The sequence below is a fragment of the Manis pentadactyla genome, chromosome 2 (assembly GCF_030020395.1).
Source record: "Manis pentadactyla isolate mManPen7 chromosome 2, mManPen7.hap1, whole genome shotgun sequence".
Classification (NCBI taxonomy): domain Eukaryota; kingdom Metazoa; phylum Chordata; class Mammalia; order Pholidota; family Manidae; genus Manis; species Manis pentadactyla.
Window position 1 is genome coordinate 91,008,991 of NC_080020.1, and position 22,765 is coordinate 91,031,755.

The 22,765-nt window shown below is 36.1% G+C and overlaps 1 protein-coding gene across 3 annotated transcripts in view; it reads left to right on the forward strand.

The window, feature by feature from the left end:
- The window catches only part of TRIM23 (tripartite motif containing 23), a 44,730-nt gene that overhangs the window by 1,878 nt on the left and 20,087 nt on the right, over positions 1 to 22,765 (forward strand). For all 3 annotated transcript variants that reach the window (XM_036887681.2, XM_036887680.2, XM_036887679.2), the window contains exons 2-5: positions 2,733 to 2,895; positions 13,052 to 13,173; positions 13,784 to 14,062; positions 14,599 to 14,781. In XM_036887681.2, coding sequence (XP_036743576.1) covers positions 2,733 to 2,895; positions 13,052 to 13,173; positions 13,784 to 14,062; positions 14,599 to 14,781 — 747 coding nt within the window. The remainder of the gene's footprint in view (positions 1 to 2,732; positions 2,896 to 13,051; positions 13,174 to 13,783; positions 14,063 to 14,598; positions 14,782 to 22,765) is intronic.

The window sequence follows — 22,765 nt, forward strand, 5'->3', positions numbered from 1 at the left end:
TATAAAAATTTTATTTGCATTTAGTAAGTTTGAAGCCCTCTTTGGCATATTTGTGAAGTTTCTTTTCCTATCTAGGACTTAATTTCTTATATGTTAGCCACAATTCCTATTCGTAAATACTGAAGAAAGATTTTCTTGCTCTATTATTTGTTGAGTTGATGCAAAATAGTCTAGTAACTTTACATTTGGACCCATGTTTGGTTTACTAATCAGTGGAATTTTGCTAGTGCTTTTTGAAAAAACCTATGATAACAACATGAGTAAGTTCTTTTTTCTTGTGTAATGATGTAGTCAGAGATATAAGATATGAATGAACTTTTAATTTTAGTTTGGTCTTTTGGAATTTATTGTCATGAACAAGTTTAATTTATTATGGTGTCAGGGTGAACAGTTACAAAAGTTGCATATATTTTATGTCTAATTCTGTTAATATCTTTTTTGTATTTAATTGAACTTGGTATTTAGGTAAACTTTTTCCTGCCTTTTTTTAAAATGTAAGAGAAATTGAAGCATGTGTGTGTATAATATATATAATTTATGTGTAGCTGTTCCTCAGCTGCTTGCCTTCCTGATAGGGGATCATTATTCCATGTAATCAGTTACCTGTGTCTTGCCTGAAAGATAGTATGCCTGTATAACTATATATACACACACACATATAAATATATGTGTCTCTCCCCAGCTTTACACAAAAGTTAAATATTCCATGTATCATTTTTCACTTTGCTTTGTTTGTATGAAGTCATTCTGTGTGTATACATAAAAAACTTTCTAAGTCTCCCTCACTGGGCTGCATAGTTTTGTGATCTATGAATATATCATAATTTATTTTCCAGTCTTATGTTAATATATTGATATATATTTACTTTGCAATCTTTTTTTTGCAAATGCAAATGGTGCTGTAAGGAATTACATTTAGATCTTCTCACACCTGTGTGATATATTTGTAGGATAAATTACTGGAAGTAGAATAAATAAGCTATCCAGACTTTTGATAGGTATTGCCAAATTGCCTTCAATAGAGGCCGTGTCAATTAATAAACATTTCATAGCAACCAGCAACGTGTGAGAGGATATGTTTTCCCACAGTCACCAACACATTGTTTTAACAACCTTTTTGATCAAATCTGAAGAAAAGTATAGGTGTAGCTTTAATTGCATTTCAAAGTATTTTGATTGAGATTGGACATCTCTTCATTTATTTTTCTGCGAACTATGTGTTACATTTAAGCTTCTTTTGAACCATACTGGGATGGGAGCCAATTATGAATTATCAGTTTATTTACAATGAAAAATGTTTACATTTCAGGCACTAAGTTCAATTAATTGAAAAGTTAAGATTAAAATTTTAATGATCAAGTCTGATTTCCACTTTGAGTTTATTGGTTTTTACCTTGTGTATTTGTTGGGGGATGGTGGTTGGCTGAATTGTTTTAAAATTTTTATTTTGTTAGACTTTATATAAACACACAAGTGCTTGGTATTTGGAATACCTGTTCCTGGGAGCTTTTTAGTTTAACAAGAAAAGACAGGTTGGAAAGCCCAGAGAGGTTTTAAAGTGTTTTAATTGTTTAGAATTTTATCTGTGGTGCATGGGGTAGGTCCCAAGGCACAGTGTGGTCATTTCTGGTGGACCGAGCAGTAGGGGACCTGAGAGATATGGTTGTTAGGAGTTTATTGAGTTATTAATGTGTAAAAAGGATTGGGAAATGTCTGTTCATCTATTTCCTCAGTATTAGCATAAACAAAAAAGCAAAAACAGTTTGTCACATTCTGAGAATTACAAATTGTTTGATATAGTTTGAGAATAGAGTCGGAAGTGAGGTGGCAGTGAAGCAATAGGACAGAGGCCAGATTGTATGTAGCAGGTTATTGATGGCAGACACAGGAGTTTATGGCACAATTGAACAGTTCAGTGAGGGTATTTTAAAAAGCTAATAATTAAAATTGTGAAACACTTAAGGTATATTAAGAAATTAAAGTACCAAGAATGCTTTATTGATAGAAATATAGTTTGTTGACTAATTATAAAATATAAATGCACGTACCTGGGAGTCAGAATATGCTGATTCTTGTTGCCTTTCTCTTGATTGACTACATGGCCTTGGACAAGTCATGTACTTGTAATTGGAACTAGATAGACAAAATATTTTCTAACCCAGGGGCATATTTATTAATTTGGAGCAACGAACTGAAATTTAAGTCTAGGGTGATTGCTTTCTTGCCTTTGTATTATGTAATATAAATGGATGGTAGAAGATATTTGAAAATTACTTAGTCTTAACGAGTTCTTTATCATTTACAGTGGTAAATTGTCATCCTAGCACATATTTCAAAAATGTTTTGTCCTAATTATTGATGCTTTTTGGGGGTTAGGCAACAGAGAAATTGTTTAGGAATCCAACTTCAGTAGAATTATATATTGTTACAGCTCCAGATACAATGAATCAAGTCATAATTTTGAAAATATAAGGATGACTTAATTTACAACATTATCTTGGTCTCTAACCCAACATTTCCTGGAGATTTCACTGTGATAACAGTTTGGTAGGGTTTGTCAGATGAAATGATAAAAGTTGATTTAAGATTTTATAACCTGTCTAGATAGTTTTTTTCATGGAGGAATAAAGTAACAAGATTGCTTCAGCATATTAGATCAGGTTTTTAGGGGCCTAAAATATATATGCTTTTCAAGTCATTTAAGAAGAACATGTTTCCTTTCCAAATATTAGGTGCTGGAGTGTGGAGTTTGTGAAGATGTCTTCTCTTTTCAAGGAGACAAAGTTCCTCGCCTTCTGCTGTGTGGCCACACAGTCTGTCATGACTGTCTCACCCGCTTGCCTCTTCATGGAAGAGCAATCCGTTGCCCTTTTGATCGACAAGTAACAGATCTAGGTAGGTAAACATAATATATGTATATATTAAAGATTTAAAATTCTTCATGTAATACAGATGTCATAGAAAAAATTTCTACTTGATTTTCTTTGATTGTTAGCATTTTTCTTATTGAAGTATCATTGATATGCAACCTTATATTCATTTCAAATATACAACACTGGTTCAACAGTTCCCCTTATTATTAAATCCTCACTCCAAATAATTGTGGTAACTATTTGTCAACATAGAAAGATGTTACAAAATCACTGACTATATTCTCCATGCTGTACTGCTACCCCCGTGGCCGATTTCTATTATGATTGAGAATTTATCCCCCTAACCCTTCACACCCACCCACCCTAATCCCTCCTGCACGGTAACCATTAGTCACAGTGTCTATGAGTCTACTGCTGTTTTGTTCATTCTGTTTTGCTTCGTTTTTAGATTCCACGAGTAAGTATTGTCTTTCTCTGCCTGGCTTATTTCACTGAGCATAATACCCTTTAGGTCCATCATGTTGTTGCAAACGGCAGGATTTCTTTTTTTATGGCTGAATAATATTCCACTGTGTATATGTACTACGTCTTCCTTATGCATTCATCTATTGATGGGCACTTAGGTTTGCTTCCACATTTGGCTATTGTAAATAATGCGGTGATAAACATAGGGGTGCATATATCTTTTTGGATTAGGGATTTTATTTTCTTCAAGTAAATTCCTAGAACTGGAATTACTGGATCAAATGTAATTCTACATTTAGTTTTCTGAGGAGTCTCCATACTGCTTGAAATTTTTGTACCAATTTACATTCACACCAAGTGTAAGAGGGTTCCCATTTCTTCATATCCTCGCCAGTACTTATTATTTCCTTTGTTTTGGATAGTTGCCATTCTAAGCAGTGTGAAGTGATATCTCATTGAGATTTTGATTTGCATTTTCCCAATGATTAGCAGTGTGGAGCATATTTTCATGTGCCTGTTGGCCATCTGAATTTCTTTAGAAAAATGTCGGTTCATGTCCTCAGCCCATTTCTTAATTGGGTTGTTTTTTGGTGTTGGGGCATATGAGTTCTTTATTTAATTTTGGATGTTAACCCCTTATCAGATGAATTATTTATGAATATTTCTCCTGTAGAGTACTTTGCCTTTTTGTTCTGCTGTGGTGCCCTTTGCTGTGCAGAAGCTTTTTAGTTTGATGTAGCCCATATGTTCATTTTTTATTTTGTTCCCCTTGCCTGAGGAGATGTGTCTAGGAAAAAAATTGCTTATACTTATGTTCAGGAGATTTTTGCCAATGTTTTATCACAAGAGTTTTATGGTTTCATGATTTATATTCAGGTCTTTGATCCAGTCGAGTTTACTTTTGTATATGGAGTTAGACTGTAATCTAGTTTCATTCTCCTTCATGTAGCTGTCCAGTTTTGCCAACACCAGTGTCTGAAGAGACTGTCTTTTCCCCATTGTATTAATGGCTCCTTTACAATGTATTAATTGACCATATATGTGTGGGTTTATATCTGAGCTCTCTATTCTGTTCCATTGATCTATGTTCTTGTGCGCATACCATACTTTTTTGATTACCATAACTTTGTAGTATAGCTTGCAATCAAGCAGTATAATCCCCCAGATTTGTTCTTCTTTCTCAGGATTGTTTTGGCTATTTGGAAACTGTTGTGGTTCCACTTGAATTTTAGGATGATTTGCTCTAGTTCATTGAAAATGCCATTGAAATTTTCATAGGGATTGCATTGAATCTAAATTGCTTTGGGCAGGTTGGCCATTTTGACAATGTTAATTCTTCCTATTCATGAGCTTGAGTTAGGTTTCCATTTATTTGTGGTGTCTTTTAATTTCTCTCATGAGTGTCTTACAGTTTTCAGAGTATAGGTCTTTTACTTCCTTGGTCAGGTTTATTCCTAGGTATTTTATTATTTTTTATGTAAGTGTAAATGGGGTTGTTTTCCTGATTTCTCTTTCTCCTAGTTCGTTGTTAGTATGTAGGCATGCAACAGAGTTCTGTGTATTAATTTTGTATCCTGCAACTTTGCTGAATTCAGTTATTAGGTTTTAATAATTTTTTGGTGGAGTCTTTAGGGTTTTCTATGTATAATATCATGTCATCTGCAAATACTGAGAGTTTAACTTCTTCTTTGCCAATTTGGATGCCTTTTATCTCTTTGTGTTGTCTAGTTGCTGTGGCTAGGACTTCCAGTGCTATGTTAAGTAAAAGTGGTGAGAGTGGACATCCTTATCTTGTTCCTGACCTTAGAGGAAAATCTTTAAGCTTTTCGCTGTTACATATGATGCTGGTTGTGGGTTTGTTGTATATGGCCTTTATTATGTTGAGGTATGTACCCTGTAAACCCATTTTGTTGAGAGTTTTTATCATGAATGGATGTTGAATTTTGTCAAAAGCTTTTTAGCATCTATTCAGATGATTATGTGGTTTTTATCCTTCTTTTTGTTAATGTGGGTATGACATTGATTGATTTACGATTATTGTAGCATCCTTGCATACCTAGAATAAATGACACTTGGTCATGGTAGATGACCTTTTTGATGTATTTTTGAATTTGGTTTGCTAATATTTTGTTGAGAATTTTTGCATCTGTGTTCATCAGGGATATTGGTCTATAAATTTCTTTATTTGTAGTGTCTTTTCCTGGTTTTGGTATTAGAGTAATGCTGGCCTCATAGAATGATTTTGAAAGTATTCCTTCCTCTTCTACTTTTTGGAATACTTTAAGAAGGATGGGTACTAACTCTTCTTTAAATATTTGGTGGAATTCAGTTGTGAAGCCATCTGGACATGGAATTTTCTTTGTTGGGAGTTCTTTGATTACCAATTTGATTTCATTGCTGGTAATTGGTCTGTTCAGGTTTTCTATTCTTTCTGGGTCAATCTTGGAAGATTGTATTTTTCTAGGAAATAGTCTATTTCTGCTAGTTTCTCCAATTTATTGGCATATAATTTTTCATAGACTTCTTTGATTATTCTTTGTATATATCTCTGGTTTCCATTCTGACTATTCCTTTTTTGTTTCTGATTTTGTTTGTATACTCTCTCTTTTTTCTTGATAAGTCTGGCTAGGGGTTTATCTATTTTGTTTATTTTATCAAAGAACTAGCTCTTGGATTAAATGATTTTTTTCTATTATTTTATTCTTCTCTATTTCTGCTCTGATCTTTCTTATGTCCCTCCTTCTCCTAACTTTGGGTTTCATTTATTCTTCTTTTTATAGTTTCTTTAATTGTGAATTTAGACTATTTATTTGGGATGGTTTTTGTTTCTTGAGGTAAGCCTGTATTAATTTGTACTTCCCTCTTAGAACCACAAATTTTGAACTGTTGATTTTGTTTTCCTTAGTCTCCATGTATTTCTTGATTTTGTTTTGATTTGTTCATTGATCCATTGATTATTTAGAAACATGCTATTTAGCTTCCACATGTTTGTAGGCTTTTGTTTTCTTTGTGTAATTTATTTCTACTTCCATACCATTGTGCTTTGAGAAGCTGCTTGATACAGTTTCACTCTTTTTGAATTTATTGGGGCTTTTTGTGGTCTAGTATGTGATCTATTCTGGAGAACTTCCATGTTCCCTTGAGAAAAATGTATATCCTTCTGCTTTTGGGTAGAATATTCTGTAGATATCTGTTACATCTGTCTTGCTCAGTGCCTCTGTTCCCTTATTTATTTTCTGTCTGGTTGATCTGTCTATTGATTTGAGTGGTGTGTTAAAGATTCCTAAAATGAGTGAGTTGTAGTCTATTTCCCCCTTTAATTCTGTTAGTATTTGTTGTACATATTTAGGTGCTCCTATATTGAGTGCATAGATATTCATAATGTAATATCCTCTTGTTGGACTGATCCCTTTATCATTAATGTCCTTCTTTCTCTCTTGTTACTTTCTTTGTTTTGAAGTCTGTTTTGTCTAATACAAGTACTGCAACTTCTGCTTTGTTCTCCCTATTATTTGCATGAAATACCTTTTTCTATCCCTTCTCTTTTGGTGTGTATGTCTTTGGGTCTGAAATGGGTCTCTTGTAGGCAGCATGTAGATGGGTCCTGTTTCTTTATCTATTCTGCCACTCTATGTCTTTTGATTGGTTCATCCATTCCACTTCCATTTAAGGTTATTATTGATAGATATTTACATACTGTCATTTTATTAATTGTTTTCTGATTGTTTTTATAGCTCTTCTCTGTTCCTTTATTCCTCTCTTCTCTCCTTTTTTTATTTGATGGTATTCTTTGGTGTTATGACTGGATCTCTCTTTTTTAATATTTTGTGTATGTATTACAGACTTTAGATCTGTGGTTTCTGTAAGGTTCAAGGATAGGTTCTTGACTATAACAGTTTATATTAAGTTGATGACTGCTCTATTTCAAACAGAATCTTAAAGTATTTATTTTTTTCCTTTTTATTCCTTCTGTATACATTATGTATTAGATATCATAATCTGCCTTTTTGTGCATCCCTTGACTGGTTTTATATAGAATTGGTTTTACTTCTTTCTTTTAATTTCATACTTACTTGATAATTAACTGGCCTACTACCTTTACTGTGGGTTTATTTTCTCTGGTGAAAATTATTTAGCCATAGGAACATTTCCATCTCCAGCAGTCCCTTTAACATATCCTGTAATGCTGGTTTAGTGGTTATAAATTCCTTGAGCCTTCATTTAGCTGAAAAATGTTTAATCTCTCCTTCAAATTTGAATGATAATCTTGCTGGGTAGTAGAATCTTGGTTGAAGTTCCTTTTGTTAATTAAGTAATTTAAAAAATTAAATATTTTATGCCACCTCCTTCTGGCCTGTAAAGTTTCTGCTGAGAAGTCTGCTGATAGACTGATGGGGCTTCCCTTATAAGTAATCTTTATTCTCTCCCTGGCCACTTTCAGTACACTTTGTTTATCCTTAATTGCTGTCATTTGAATTTTTATATGTCTTGGTGTTGTCTTCCTGGGGTTCCCTTTATTAGGAATCTCTGTACTTCCATGACCTGAGTGTCTGTTTCCTTTTCCTGAATGGGGATGTTTTCAACAATTAGTTCCTCAGAGAGACTTTATATCCCTTTGTCTGTTCTCCTTCTGGTACTCCTATTATTCAAATATTGTTTTGTTTGGATTGGTAACACAGTTCTCTTATCTTTCTTTCATTCCTACAGATTCTTTTTTTTCTCTGTTTCTCAGCTTCCTTATGTTCCTGTTCTCTAATTTCCATCTAGTTGATTATCTCCTCTCCTTACAGCTATCTGTTATTCTTTCCCTCAATTTTATATTTCACTTCAGTTACTGTATTCTTCAGCTCTGAGTGGCTCTTTTTCAACTCCAGTTTCTTTGTCGAAGTCCTCCCTGATATCTTCAATACTTTTCTGCAGATCAGTGAGCAGATTTATGACTGTTCCTTTGAAATCTTTATCAAGAAGATTGGTGATCTCCATTTCATTTAGCTTTCTCTCTGGTGTCTTATCCTGTAGTTTTGTTTGGAACATATTCCTCTGCCTCCTCATTTGGTCAGGGTTTCTGTGTTTCTTCCTTTGTATTAGATGAATCTGCTATGCATCCTGGTTTAGAGAGTAGTGTCTTTATGAAGAAGGTGTCCTGTGGTGCCCAGAAGCTCAAGACTCTTTCCTTTTCAGTGCCTGGTTTTCCTTTGCAGTGGAGCCCCAGTTGCTGTTGTTGGGCAGTGGGTCAGGTCACCTGTCTTTCTGTCTGCCAGCAGTGATGTAACTCAGTCCTCTGAGGCAGGCAGTTTGCCTCAGCTGGCCCTTTGTGATCAGAGCAGTGGCTTCTGCTGGGATCATTGTGGGTAGTCCGCCCTCTGCTTCCCTGCAGCAGTGGCAGTGCTGCTGGGTTAATAGGGTGGTGGGGTAGCTTGGTACGTCACACAATGCGGGTGGGGGAGTGCAGGCATGCCGTTGAGGCATGTAGCACTGGACTTGGCTACTTGCAGGGAGGAAGGAGCACTTGTAGTTGGCCCCTGCAAATTCCTCTTTAACTGTACTGAGAAAGCCTGGAAAGGCTGCTTTCTGCCTGTTAGATCGCAAAGTCTGATACTGCTGGGCCAAGTGGCCTGGCATGCAGGTGGTGCACAGGGAAGCGCCTTGGTGCTGAGCTGCCATTGAGGGGGATGAAGCATCAGGCTCCTGAGAGTGTCCTACCTGTTGGGCCAAGGGATGCCTGGGGAGGTAACATCCACCTGCCCTCTCTCCTGCAGAGAGAGTTCCATCCAACTGTCGCCCCTCTGGTACCTCTCCCACTGCTACAAGTCTTTCAAACTGCTACCTCTGTGTTGGGTCTCAGTGGGACCAGTTGAGTGTGGCTCTTCTCTACAAGTGACTGGAGTCTCAGTCTCCCAGAGTGCTCCTACTGTCCCTGGTGTCCAGCCCCATGAATCACTAGAACCCAATGCAATATGGACTTGTGTTTCCAGAGCAGATCTCTAGGGCCAGGTGTGCAGCGTTCCTGAGCACCTCTCCCCATCCCACTCCATTCTTCTTCCTCCTGACTGTGGGCTGGGATGGGAGAAGGGCTTTGGTCCTGCTTGATTGATGCTCTACCACTTTACCCTTGTCTGCGGTGGTCTGTTCTTTAGTCTTTGGGGTCGTTTTCAGGATTAGTTGTATTTGCTGTAGTTACTTCTTTGGTGTGTGTTTGGGAGGAGGTTTCTTCCTTGCCTTCTACTCAGCCATCTTTTCTCCCTCTCTCTCTACTTGATTTTTTTTTTTTATATCCTTAATGAACAATTACTTGAACAACATTATGGTTACTAGACTCCCCCATTATCATCTACTTGATTTTTTAAAATCATAAATTCTAAAGAGGTTTCAGTTTCTATTAAGGCCAGTAATCTTGCAGCTATAAATTAGCCCACTCTTAGGTACTAATTTTATTTTACCTTCTGAGATGTTTCTACTCAGTACTTATATATGAGAAGCTTTAAGACATGTGAGAAAAACATGCTAACCTTACTCAAAAAAATAATTAATTTGCTTGAAGCCATTAGTCCAATAATACAGTGTTTCCCTTAGAAATGAATAGGTCAATAATGAAAATATAGATTAGTAGTTTTGAAGCCAGCATGTTTTTATTTACTGATTTCAGAGGCAGAAGTACTTATAGCTTGTGATAACTGCTTCTCATTTTCTGTGAAAATGAGTTTAAAGGTCTGGTGTATTTTTAAAAATTTTCCTGCTTACTTTTAACATTTTTCTGTATACATTTCAAAATTAGTTGTTATTATGGGGTACAAGATTTAGAAATAAGAACATTTGTTAACATTCAAACAGTTATTTAATAAGCATAATACCAGTTCTATTTACTCCTTTTGAAAATGGAATTTTGTCTAAAATAAAGTCATTTTTTGCAGGTCAGTAGCAGTATTTGTTTTAAGGCTGTTTTAATGTGTTCATACAATATGTCAAATGGAACATGTTGAGTTCGCCAAAAAAAGAATGCAAGAGTACTCAGATTTTTAGATGGGAAAACTTTAAAATGCTAAGAAACATGGTTGTAAAATGTTTTCTTGTAGGGAAAGAACAGGTTTTTTTAAAGTTTTGGTAGTCTTTGATTTAAATAAGTAGTATGCCTGTTTACCAGAAAACTAATATAAGACAGTGTTAGCATTATTTTGGATAGCATTAACCTACTTTGAGCCAAGAAATAATAGGAGTGGAGGGGGGAATGTCTTATTTTGACATTCTTTTATTTAACCTTTTGTTCTGTTACATATGTATTCTAACAGCTTCTTTATATAAAACTATATAGAAATAGTAACATTTTGCAAATGGAGCATGGACCCCTTCTTCCACCTTCTTGAAGGGCATTGTACCTTCTCTGTATAAATACCACAGTGTAGGTTGTTACCAACTTTAGTGTTTAACTAAAAACAAATTTATGACAGGGAATGGTTAGTCATATTCTGGGATGAAATCAATTATGGTTGCTATTATTTCAACATTAGAAAAAAACAACCAACCAATACCTCTCTCTGCCTTAGAAACAGATTATATTTACTATATCTTATTGGTTAGATTTTTACTGATTTCTGCCTATGCAATTGTGACCCTTGATATAGTTGATGTCTGTTTTTTAAAAAAATCTATTTTTAATTGTTTTATAGAAATAATATATATACATTGCAGAACATTTAGAGATTTATGAAAGTATAAAGGGCAAATAAATTTATTTATAATTCCTCCTTCTAGAGAAGAAAACTACTGCTAATGAGAGAGAATCAAAATCAGAATTCTTCTCTAGTCTGAGAAGAATATAGTAGTTATTTGTGGTGGTTGCTAGTACTGTTCAGCACTCTTTCTGGTTCTTCACTTCTGTTCCCATGGTAAAATTACACTTCCTCTTATAATTAGGTATGGCTGTGTGATTAGTGAAATATGAGTAGAAGTGAAGTGTCAGCTTCCAGGTAGAAGCTGTTGAGAAAGGATGTGTGATGGTTTGCAGTAAATCCTTCCTCCTGCTGCAGTGAGGTGCTGCAGGTGTTCAGAGAGGCTCAGTGGCCTGTGTGCCTGATCATAGACAGTAGGAAGCAAAACCTCTCTTGTCTTCCTCAGCCCCTGAGAGCTTGCATGAACAAAAAGTAAATCTTTGTTGTTATAAGCCATTGAGATTTTAAAGTTACTTTGACAGTTACAGAAGTATTAAGGATCATATCTAGACAGTAGATAGATACTGCCTAGACACTACTAAGAATTTATATGAATGTGTTCATTAAATAATGACAATATTTGGGAAATTGTGAAGAAAATATTTTAAATAAAGGACTTGCTTAGTAGTCTTAATCTGTATATAAATAGGGTAGATAGAATTCAGCTTGTTGTAGAATATGTTTGAAAAATTAAAACTGAGAAAAGCCTTGTGGGACAGCAAGGTTGAGGGGGAAATTCTAGGTAGGCTGCATTAAGGTACTTGGAAAAGTTGGACACAAGTTAAAGAAGAGGCTAAAGATATTTAGTGTAGTTTGAATTTTCTTTTTTGAGAACCACAAGAAATGGTTTCTTTCTTTTCTTTTATTTTCTTTCCTTCCTCCTTTCTCCCTTACTTCTCTTTCCTTCCTTCTTTCTTCCATTTCTTCTTTCCTTCCTTCCTCCCTCCCTCCCTCTTCTCTTTCTCTTCTTCTTTCTTTCTTTCTTTCTTTCTTTCCTTCCTTCCACAAGTGGCTAAGAGGAAGGGGAGCCCTGCAGTCAATAATCACATTATTCTTTTATCTACTTATTTATTCAATGAATATGTATTAGGTGGCAGGTATGTGTTATATGGTATTTGTTGCATGGAAGCTCACCATAACAGATATATAGATAGTCTTTCTAAATGCTGAAGGATCTGGTTATTTATAGGCTCAGGATGAGTTTGTGTCTGTGTGTACACTTAGGTTGTATGCACATGTACATCTGGCCTTTTAGGGCTACTTCTGGGGAAAAGAAGCATTGGTCATTATTCAAATGTGCCTAGGATCATATCTACCTAAAAGGGATTGTTGCCTTGCTTTGGTGTGAGACTCTGTATATTTGTGTGAGAAGGAGTCCTTGACTGCTATAGTGTTCTAGCTTCGATGAAAGGTGGGGAAAAATATTATCTTTAGCTGCTCTAGTTCCAATTTACTTAGACATGGGGTTATTTTAGGTTAAGTGTATCATCTGTACATTGGTTTTCAAACATGAGTCAAATATTTGTGGTCATGAAATCAATTTAATTGGCTGTGAACAGGATTTTTTAATAAGAAGTAGAAAAAAAAATCAGTGTGTAGCCCATTGTGAGGGTGGAACTTTTCTTTCATTTATTTATACATGTATGTTATCCTAGGTTGTAATGTGAAATGTATTTCTTACTGTAGGTTGCTGTAAAAAATATTTCAAAGCATTTTTTTAGTATAGGTAGTAAGAGTCAGTGACAAAATAGGATTTATAAGGTTAAATGATAGAAAAATAATATATATTTTAAGTATATTTATACTTAGAATGTTGAGTAGTTCTGTTTTTTTAAAGAGTATATTAACACAATTGTTATACCAAAGAAAGTGATGAAAATTAAAATTTTTTAAATTTAGACATTATTAATGATTAAACTATGCGACTTAGAAATTCCTATTGGGGTATGAAGTAAAATGATTAATATTCCATTTTGTTAGATTTAGTTTTTATTATGTTTATTCTAGGAGATTCAGGTGTTTGGGGATTGAAAAAAAATTTTGCTTTGTTGGAACTTTTGGAACGACTGCAGAATGGACATGTTGGTCAGTATGGAGCTGCTGAAGAATCCATTGGGATATCTGGCAAGGTACTGATTGAATTTGGTGAAATATTTGCTATAAACATGAATTTTTTCTTTTAATTTAAAATATTTGCCATTAAAAGCACAATATTACCTTATTTACTGTAGCTGATAGGATTCCAGAAATACAACCTTTAGTTATGTTACAGTTCTGAAGGCAACAATATTTCAGACAGAACAAAAGTAAATGAAACTTGAGTTCTCTGAAAATATTATACCCAAACTATGCTTTGGGTATAAACTTGTCTCCTTATCATAATTCCTCCTTATCAGAATAAAGTGAAAAGGGTAGAAGGTTGTGGAAGAGTAAGAAGAATGTGTAAGTTGCATTTAAGCTGAGGATGCAAAAATGAATCAGTCAACAATAAAGCACAAAAAAAGAAAGAACTCCATGAAAGAGGCCATTTAGTACAGACACAAAACACCTTAAAGATAGCAGTAGCTTCTGAGGGAATGACTATTATTAAATGTCTTCATGGGAAGGTTAGATTATATATAGGTATAATCTCTTTATGCAGACAGGCTGATATCCAGCAAATATTAGAACAAAGCTTATTAACACAGGTTGTAATGATTGGGATTCAGTATTAAAACATTCATTTTTTTTGTTTATCAGAGCATCATTCGTTGTGATGAAGATGAAGCCCATGTGGCATCTGTGTATTGCACTGTATGTGCAACCCACTTGTGTTCAGAATGTTCCCAAGTTACTCATTCTACAAAGACGTTAGTGAAGCACAGGCGAGTGCCTCTAGCTGATAAACCTCATGAGAAAACCATGTGCTGTCAGCATCAGGTGCATGCCATTGAGTTTGTTTGCTTGGAAGAAGGCTGTCAGACTAGCCCACTTATGTGCTGTGTCTGCAAAGAATATGGAAAACACCAAGGTCACAAGGTATGAGTGTGATTATACTAGATGATACCAGCCCACCATTTGTTTTCATTGACTTGGTTCTTTTTTGCTAAAAGGTAGTGAGTCGAGGTTGGTAGTATGAAAAGAAACAGATTTTCCGGATTTCATAATAAAAATTTGAGAGAGGTCTCATGATTCTTTCTTTATTGAAAAGTAGCTTTCCAGTAGGAAACAAAAGTCCTCTTCTTTGTGTTTTCATGATTTCAATAATGCACTGCATGTATTTAACAATATTTATGTCTATTGATGAACTACTTCTTATGATAAAATTAGAGAGAGAGTCTCGTGGGGTTCTGCTTTAGTGATAAATGAACTTCCAAATTTTAAATTATTTATTTGAAGGATATATGGTTTCAGGTTGAAGGCAAATTAGTATTCTTAGGCCGTTCTTTTTGTAAATGTGTTATAAAAGCCACTTGTGGTTGATGCCTTTTTAAAAATGAGATCAATTTAAATAGTATTTTATATCATTAGTCAAAACTATGTGTTCTTTTCTATAATTGTATTGCTCTCTATAGCATTCAGTATTGGAACCAGAAGCTAACCAGATCCGAGCATCAATTTTAGATATGGCTCACTGCATACGGACCTTTACTGAGGAAATCTCAGATTATTCCAGAAAATTAGTTGGAATTGTTCAGCACATTGAAGGAGGAGAACAAATAGTGGAAGATGGAATTGGAATGGCCCACACAGAACATGTATGGCATTTTTTCTTTCTTTTTTACCTGCTTACTCTTTTTCCATCTCACTTTTTTACCTTTTTGTATTTATTGAACAATTGCATTGTGCCAGTACTATACTGGTCACTGGAAATAAGTTTTTAAAAAAGTCTCTGTCTTCATGGGATTTATAATCTATCATGGAAGAGAGGCAGCTTCAAGTGTGGTAACTTTATTTTGTGGGGGAAGTAGAGGATACCTGCCAGTGCATAATTTAGATCAGTTAGGTAAGGCTTTCTAGAAGACATGATATCTTAAACTGAAATTTCAAGGAAATGAGTCAGGGAGAAGAGTGGGGTTGGGGAGTGAGTTGTCCCAGAGATGGACGTGTATGTTAAAAATGCCTGGAAGTGAAAATTGGTCATACAGACACTTAGCTAGGTTCACTATGGTTGAAGCTTTGAATATTGGGTGAGGTGGGACAAGAAAAGATACTGGAGAATTAAGAGCCAAATCATGAAGGATCTTGTTAGCCATGTAAAAGCATTTGGGCTATATGTTAAGGATAGTGATGAGCCATTGAAGAATGGGCATAGCAATAACATAATCAGATTTGCATTAAGAAAGGTTGCTTTTCAGTGTAGAAAATGAATTGGAGGAGCAACAAGATTGGAAGCAGGGAGACTTATTAGGTGGTAGTTGAAATATACAGTTGAAAGAGAAATGATTATGGTTTTGGCTTAAAGATGGTGGTGTGAGAGGTGCAACAAAGTCTCCTCCTAAAACCACATATAATATGAAAATGTAGCAAATGCATCTAATTCTGAAAAAGCAACAGGAAAGAAGGCTGCAACAGACTGCCTACACTTGGGGAAAAGAGCAGACCTCACAGAAAAGGATAAAGTACCAAAGCTGTGATCCAGTGGGACCAAAGCCCTTCCCCCACCCCAGGTCACCAGCAGGAGGGAGAGAAATGAAGTGGGAAGGGGTGGAGGCCTAGGACTGCTGAACACCTGCCCTGGAGATCTGCTCTGGGAGTACAAACCTACATTACATGGCGATCTAGAGATGAGTGGTTTAGAAAGCTAAGACAGGCAGAATACTTGGAGAGACTGAGATTCCAGCTGCTTGTGGAGAACAGGTACCCAAAAAAGAGGCAGGCTATCTGATATACTTCCTAACAGCCAGAGGGCTGCTAAAGGGAAACTATTGCACAGAGCTTGTTGCTCAGGAGAAAGGACAGGTGGACAAAATTATCTCAGCACACTCAGCCCAGCAGGTTGGGAACTTTCAGGAGCTTCAGGTGCTCCATACCCCTAGCTGGCAATGAAGCTTCAAGGCCCCCCCATCATAATATGTAGCCTGTCGCTCCTTCCTCCCAGCCAGCACCGGCTTGCAAACCTGCAGCCCCTGGCCATTGTGACAGGCCATTGTGGCACTGCCTATTGCAGGTACAAGGGCGAAGCATAGAGGCTCCTCTCTGCACATCCTACTGGCCCTGGCATTGGAGGCAGGGAGTGCAACTGGGAAGCAGGAAAGAGCTCTTTTCTCATGGCAGACACCAGCGCTGCCAGCCTGTGACCCCTGCCATCATTCCAGTCATTGAGCAGCTCCAGAGAGTAGAGCTTCTAGGCACCACAGGGTGCTGCCTACACCAAATTATTTTTATAAATATGAAACATCAAAGGAACCTGGTACAAATCAAAATCCCACAAACACCAGAAAGAGGGCCAAGTGAAACTGAACTCACCAATCTTCCTGAAAAAGATTTCAAAATAAAAATCATAAACATGCTCACAGAACTACCGAAAAATATTCAAGACATCAGGGAGGACATCAAGAAAGAGACAGAAACTTTGAAAAATACGGTATCTGAAATGAAACATACAATGGAGGGATTTAAAAGTATATTAGATGAAGTAGAGGAGATGGTAAATGAAATAGAAATTAGAAAAGAGGAATACAAAGAAGCTGAGACAAAGAGAAAAAAGGATCTCTAGGAATGAAAGAATAAAAGACAACTGCGTGATCAATCCAGATGGAACAGCATTTGCATTTTAGGGGTACCAGAAGAAGAAGAAACAGAAAAAGGGATAGAAAGAGTCTTTGAGGAGGTAATTGCTGAGAACTTTCCCAATCTGGGAAAGGGCATAGACTCTCAGGCCATGGAGGTGCATAGATCTCCCAACATAAGGGACCCAAGGAAAACAACACCAAGACATACAATAATTAAATGGCAAAGATCAAGGATAAGAACAGACTATTAAAAGCAGCCAGAGAGAGAAAAGACCACATACAAAGGAAAATCCATCAGGCTATCATCAGACTTCTCAACAGAAACCTTACAGGCCAGAAGGGAGTAGCATGATATATTTAATGCAATGAAACAGAAAGGCCTTGAACCAAGAATATCTACCCAGCAAGATTATCATTAAAGTTTGAAGGAGGGATTAAACAGTTTTCAGATAAGCAAAAACTGAGAGAATTTTACCTCCCACAAACCATCTCTAGAGTGTATTTTGGAGGGACTGCTATAGATGGAAGTACATCTAAGGATAATAGCTGTCACTAGAGAAAATAAAACCACAGTAAAGTAAATAGACCAATTAATTACTAAGCAAATGCAAAATTGAATCAAGTATCCTTAAAGTCAGTCAAGGGATACAAAAAGAGTATAGAATATGATACCTAATACATAAAGAATGGAGGAGGAAGAAAAAGGAGGAAAGAAAAAACCTTTAATTTTGCTTCTAATAACATACTATGTGAGTTGAGTTAGACTGTTAGATAGTAAAGAAGCTACCCTTAAACCTTTGGTAACCAGGAATCAAAAGCCTGCTATGGCAATAAGTACATATCTATTGATAATCACCCTAAATGTAAATGGTCTGAATGTACCAATTAAAAGACAGAGTCACTGAATAGATAAAGAAACAAGACCCATCTATATGCAGCCTACAAGAAAGTCATGTGAAACCCAAAGACATAGACAGACTAAAAGTGAAGGGATGGAAAAAGATATTTCATGCAACTAATAGGGAGAGAAAAGCAGGTGTTGCAGAAGTTGTATCAGATGAAACAGACTTCAAAACAAAGAAAGTAACAAGAGACAAAGAAGGACATTACATAATGATAATGAGGTCAGTTCAACAAGAGTATATAACCATTATAAATATCTATTCACCCAACATAGGAGCACCCACATAATGTGAAACAAATACTAAAAGAATTAAAGGGGGGAAGTAGTATGAAGTGCATTCATTTTAGGAGAGTTCAACACACCACTCACTCCAAAGGACAGATAAACCAGACAGAAAATCAGTAAGGAGACAGAGGCACCCAACAACGTATTAGAACAGATGGACCTAACAGACATGTACAGAACACACAAAAGGAGCAGGATACACATTCTTCTCAAGTGCACATGGAACATTTTCAAGAATAGATCATATATTAGGCCCCAAAAAGAGCCTCAGTAAATTCAAAAGGGTTGAAATTGTACCAACCATCTTCTCAGACAACAAAAGTATGAAATTAGATATAAATTATGCAAACAAAACAAAAAAGCCCACAAACACATGAAGATTTAACAACATGCTCCTAAATAATGAATGGGTCAATGACCAAATAAAAACAGATATCAATATATAGAAACAAATGACAACAATAGCTCAACACCCCAAAATCTGTGGGACATAGCGAAGCCTGTGCCAAGAGGGAAGTATACTGCAGTACAGGCTTACATCAGGAAGGAAGAACAATCCCAAATGAACAGTCTGAACTTACAATGAAACTGAAAAAAGAAGAACAAATGAGGCCCAAAGTCAGTAGAAGGAGGGACATAATAAAGATCAGAGCAGAAATAAATAAAATCAAGAAGAATAAAACAATAGAAAGAATCAATGAAAGCAGGAGATGGTTCTTTGAGAAAATTAACAAATTAGATAAACCCCAGCTAGGCTAATGAAGAGAAAAGAGAGTCTACATGCATAAACAGAATCAGAAATGAGAAAGGAAAAATCACCTATGGACATCACAGAAATACAAAGAATTATTAGGGAATACTATGAAAAATTATATGGTAACAAATTGGATAACCTAGAAGAAGTGGACAACTTTCTAGAAAAATACAACCTTCCAAGGCTGACCTAGGAAGAAACAGAAAAACCTGAACAGACCAATTACCAGCAACAAAATTGGTAATAAAAAACTAAGAACCAAAAAAACTCCAGAACCAGATGGTTTCACCAATGAATTTTGTCAAACATTTAGTGAAGACCTAATACCCTTCCTCAAAGTTCTCCAATAAATAGAAGAGGTGGGAATACTTCCAAATTCATTCTGTGAGGCCACCATCACTCTAATACAAAAAGCAGACAAATTCACCACAGAAAAAGAAAATTACAGACCAATGTCCCTGATGAACATAGATGAAAAAAATACTCAACAAAATATTAGCAAACTGAATTCAAAAATACATCAAAAAAATCATCCATCATCATCAAGTGGAATGTATTCAAGGTATGCAAAGATAGTACAATGTCTGAAAATCCTCCAACATCATATATCACATTGACAAAAAGGACAAAAACCTCATAATCATCTCCATAGATGCCGAAAAAGCATTTGACAGAATTCAACATCCATTCATGATAAAAACTATGAACGAAATGAATATAGAGGGCAAGTACCTCAACCTAATAAAGGCCATATATGACAAAGCCACAGGGAACATCATACTAATAGCGAGAAGCTGAAAGCTTTTCCTATAAGATTGGGAAAAATAAAAGGATGCCCACTCTCCACTTTTATTCAACATAGTACTGGAGGTCCTAGCCACAGCAATCAGACAACACAAAGAAATAAAAGCCATCCATATTGGTAAGGAACAAGTTAAATTGTCACTGTTTGCAGATGTCATGATATTGTACATAAAAAAACCTAAAGAATCCACCCCAAACTACTAGAGTAAATGATTCATCAAAGTTGCAGGATACAAAATTAATATACAGAAATCTGTTGCATTCCTATATACTAATGATGAACTAGCAGAAAGAGAAATCAGGAAAGCAATTCCATTTACAATTACATCAAAAAGTATAAAATACCTAGAAGTAAACCTAACCAAGGAAGTGAAAGACCTATACCCTGAAACTATAATACACTCATGAGAGAAATTAAAGAAGATACCAGTAAATGGAAACACATCCTGTGCTCATGGGTAGGAAGAATTAATATTGTCAAAATGGCCATCCTGCCTAAAGCAATATACAGATTCAATGCAATCCCTATCAGAATACCAACAACATTCTTCAACGAGCTAGAGCAAGTAGTTCTAAAATTCATATGGAACCACAAAAGACCCTGAATAACCAAAGCAATCCTAAGAAGGAAGAATAATGTGAGGGGATTATGCTCTCCAACTTCAAGCTCTACTACAAAGCCATAGTAATCAGGACAATTTGGTATTGGCACACGAACAGACCCATAGATCAATAGAACAAAATAGAGAGCCCAGATATAAATCCAAGTATATATGGTCAATTAATATATGACAACGGGGCCATAGATATACAGTGGGGAAATGAGAGCCTCTTCAACAACTGGTGTTGGCAAAACTGGACAGCTACATGTAAGAGAAAGAAAGTGGATTGTTGTCTAACTCCATACACAAAAGTAAACTCGAAATGGATCAAAGACCTAAATGTAAGTCATGAAACCATGAAACTCTTAGAAGAAAACATAGGCAAAACTCTCTTGAATATAAAAATGAGCAAATTTTCCAGGAACATATCTCCTTGGACAAGGGAAACAAAAGCAAAAATGAATAAATGGGACTATATCAAGCTGAAAAGCTTCTGTAGAGCAAAGGACACCATCAGTAGAACAAAAAGTCATCCTACAGTATGGGAGAATATATTTGTAAATGACCTATCTGACAAGGGGTTAACATCCAAAATATATAAAGAACTCACACACCTCAACAAACAAAAAGCAAATAAGCCAATTAAAAAATGGGCAGAGGATCTGAACATACAGTTCTCCAATGAAGAAATTCAGATGGTCAACAGGCACATGAAAAGATGCTCCACATTGGTAATTATCAGGGAAATGCAAATGAAAACCACAATGAAATATCACCTCACACCAGTTAGGATGGCCAACATCAAAAAGACAAGGAACAGTAAATGCTGGCGATGCTGCTGAGAAAGGGGATCTCTCCTACACTGTTGGTGGGAATGTAAATTAGTTCAACCGTTGTGGAAAGCAATATGGAGGTTCCTAAAAACACTCGAAATAGAACTACCCTTTGACCCAGGAATTCTACCTCTAGGAATTTACCCCCCAAAAATAAGATCTCAGATTCCAAAAGACATATGCACTGCTATTTTTATTGTAGCATGATTTGCAGTAGCCAAGAAATGGAAGCAACCTAATTGTCCATAAATATTTGAATGGATAAAGAAGACGTGGTACATATACACAATGGAATGTTATTCAGCCAGAAGAAGAAAACAAATCCTACCATTTGCAACAACATGGATGGAGCTGGAGAATATTTTGCTCAGTGAAATAAGCCAGGCGGAGAAAGACAAGTGCCAAATGATTTCCGTCATATGTGGAATATAACAATGAAGCAAACCTGAAGGAATAAAACAGCAGCAGTCTCACAGACTCCAAGAAGGGGCTAGTGGTTACCAAAGGGTAGGTGAGGAGGGTAGGTGGGGAGGGAGGGAGAAGGGAATTGAGGGGTATTAGGATTGGCACACATGGTATGGGGGGGTGGTCACAGGGGAAACAATGTAACACAGAATACAAGTAGTGACCCTATAGTATCTTACTACACTGATGGACAGTGACTGCAGGGGTGTGCCAGGGGGCTTGATAATATGGGTGAACGTAGTAACTACAATGTTTTTCATGTGAAACCTTCATAGGAGTGTATATCAATGATACCTTAATTTAATAAAAAAGGGAAAAGAAAAATGATTATGGCCTATAATACTCGAGTATTGAGAATGGAGAGAAGTAGATGGATTTGATTTTAATGAAGTAGCATAAGAAAGTCTTTTTGATTGATTGATTGATTGATAATATTGATTGGATAGGTAACTTGGAGGGTCAGGCATGATGCCTAGATTTCTACCTTGCCCAGCTAACTTGAGTGGATGGTGATGTCATGCACTAGTTGGGGAGGAGAAAGAATTTTTTTGGAGGTAGATAATGGGAACAATATGATAATTTTAATTTAGATGTTTCGTTTATTATTTCTGTGATATAATCAAGGGGAGGCACCCTCTAGTGAATTTTAGAGTAAGTGGATGTTGGGAAGTGAATGTGTCTAAGAAGTTTGGATGTGAAGAGAAGGAAGGAACTAAAGTGGTAGTTGTAGTTGCCTCTTAAAATTGAATTGTAGAAGAGAAAGGAATCTTTTCAGATCGGAATATAAAATACAGATGGGACAAAATGATTTCCCTCATTTGTGGAGTATAACAATGAAGCAAAACTGAAGGAACAAAATAGCAGCAGACTCAGAGACTCCAAGAAGGAACTAATGGTTACCAGGGGGAGGGGTGTGGGAGGACGGGTTGGGAGGAAGGGAGGAGGGGATTGAGGGGTATTATGTTTGGTGCACATGGTGTGGGGGATCGCGGGGAAGACAGTGTGGCACAGAGAGGGCAAGTAGTGAATCTGTGGCATCTTGCTACACTGATCGATGGTGACTCCATTGGGGTATGGGTGGGGACTTGATGGTATGGGTGAGTATAGTAACCACATTGTTTTTGTTTTTTCATGTGAAACCTTCATAAGAGTGTATATCAATAATACCCTAATAAAAAGTTAAAAAAAATACAGGTGGGACAGACAGAATATATTGTTTTTCTTTGGTAATCAAACTAATTGAAAGCTAATTCATTGAGGAATAATGCTAGAACTGTGCTGTCAAATATAGTAGCCATTTGCCACATGTGTCCTTTTAAGTTTAAGTTATTTAAAAATTAAATAAAATGCAAACTTTTGT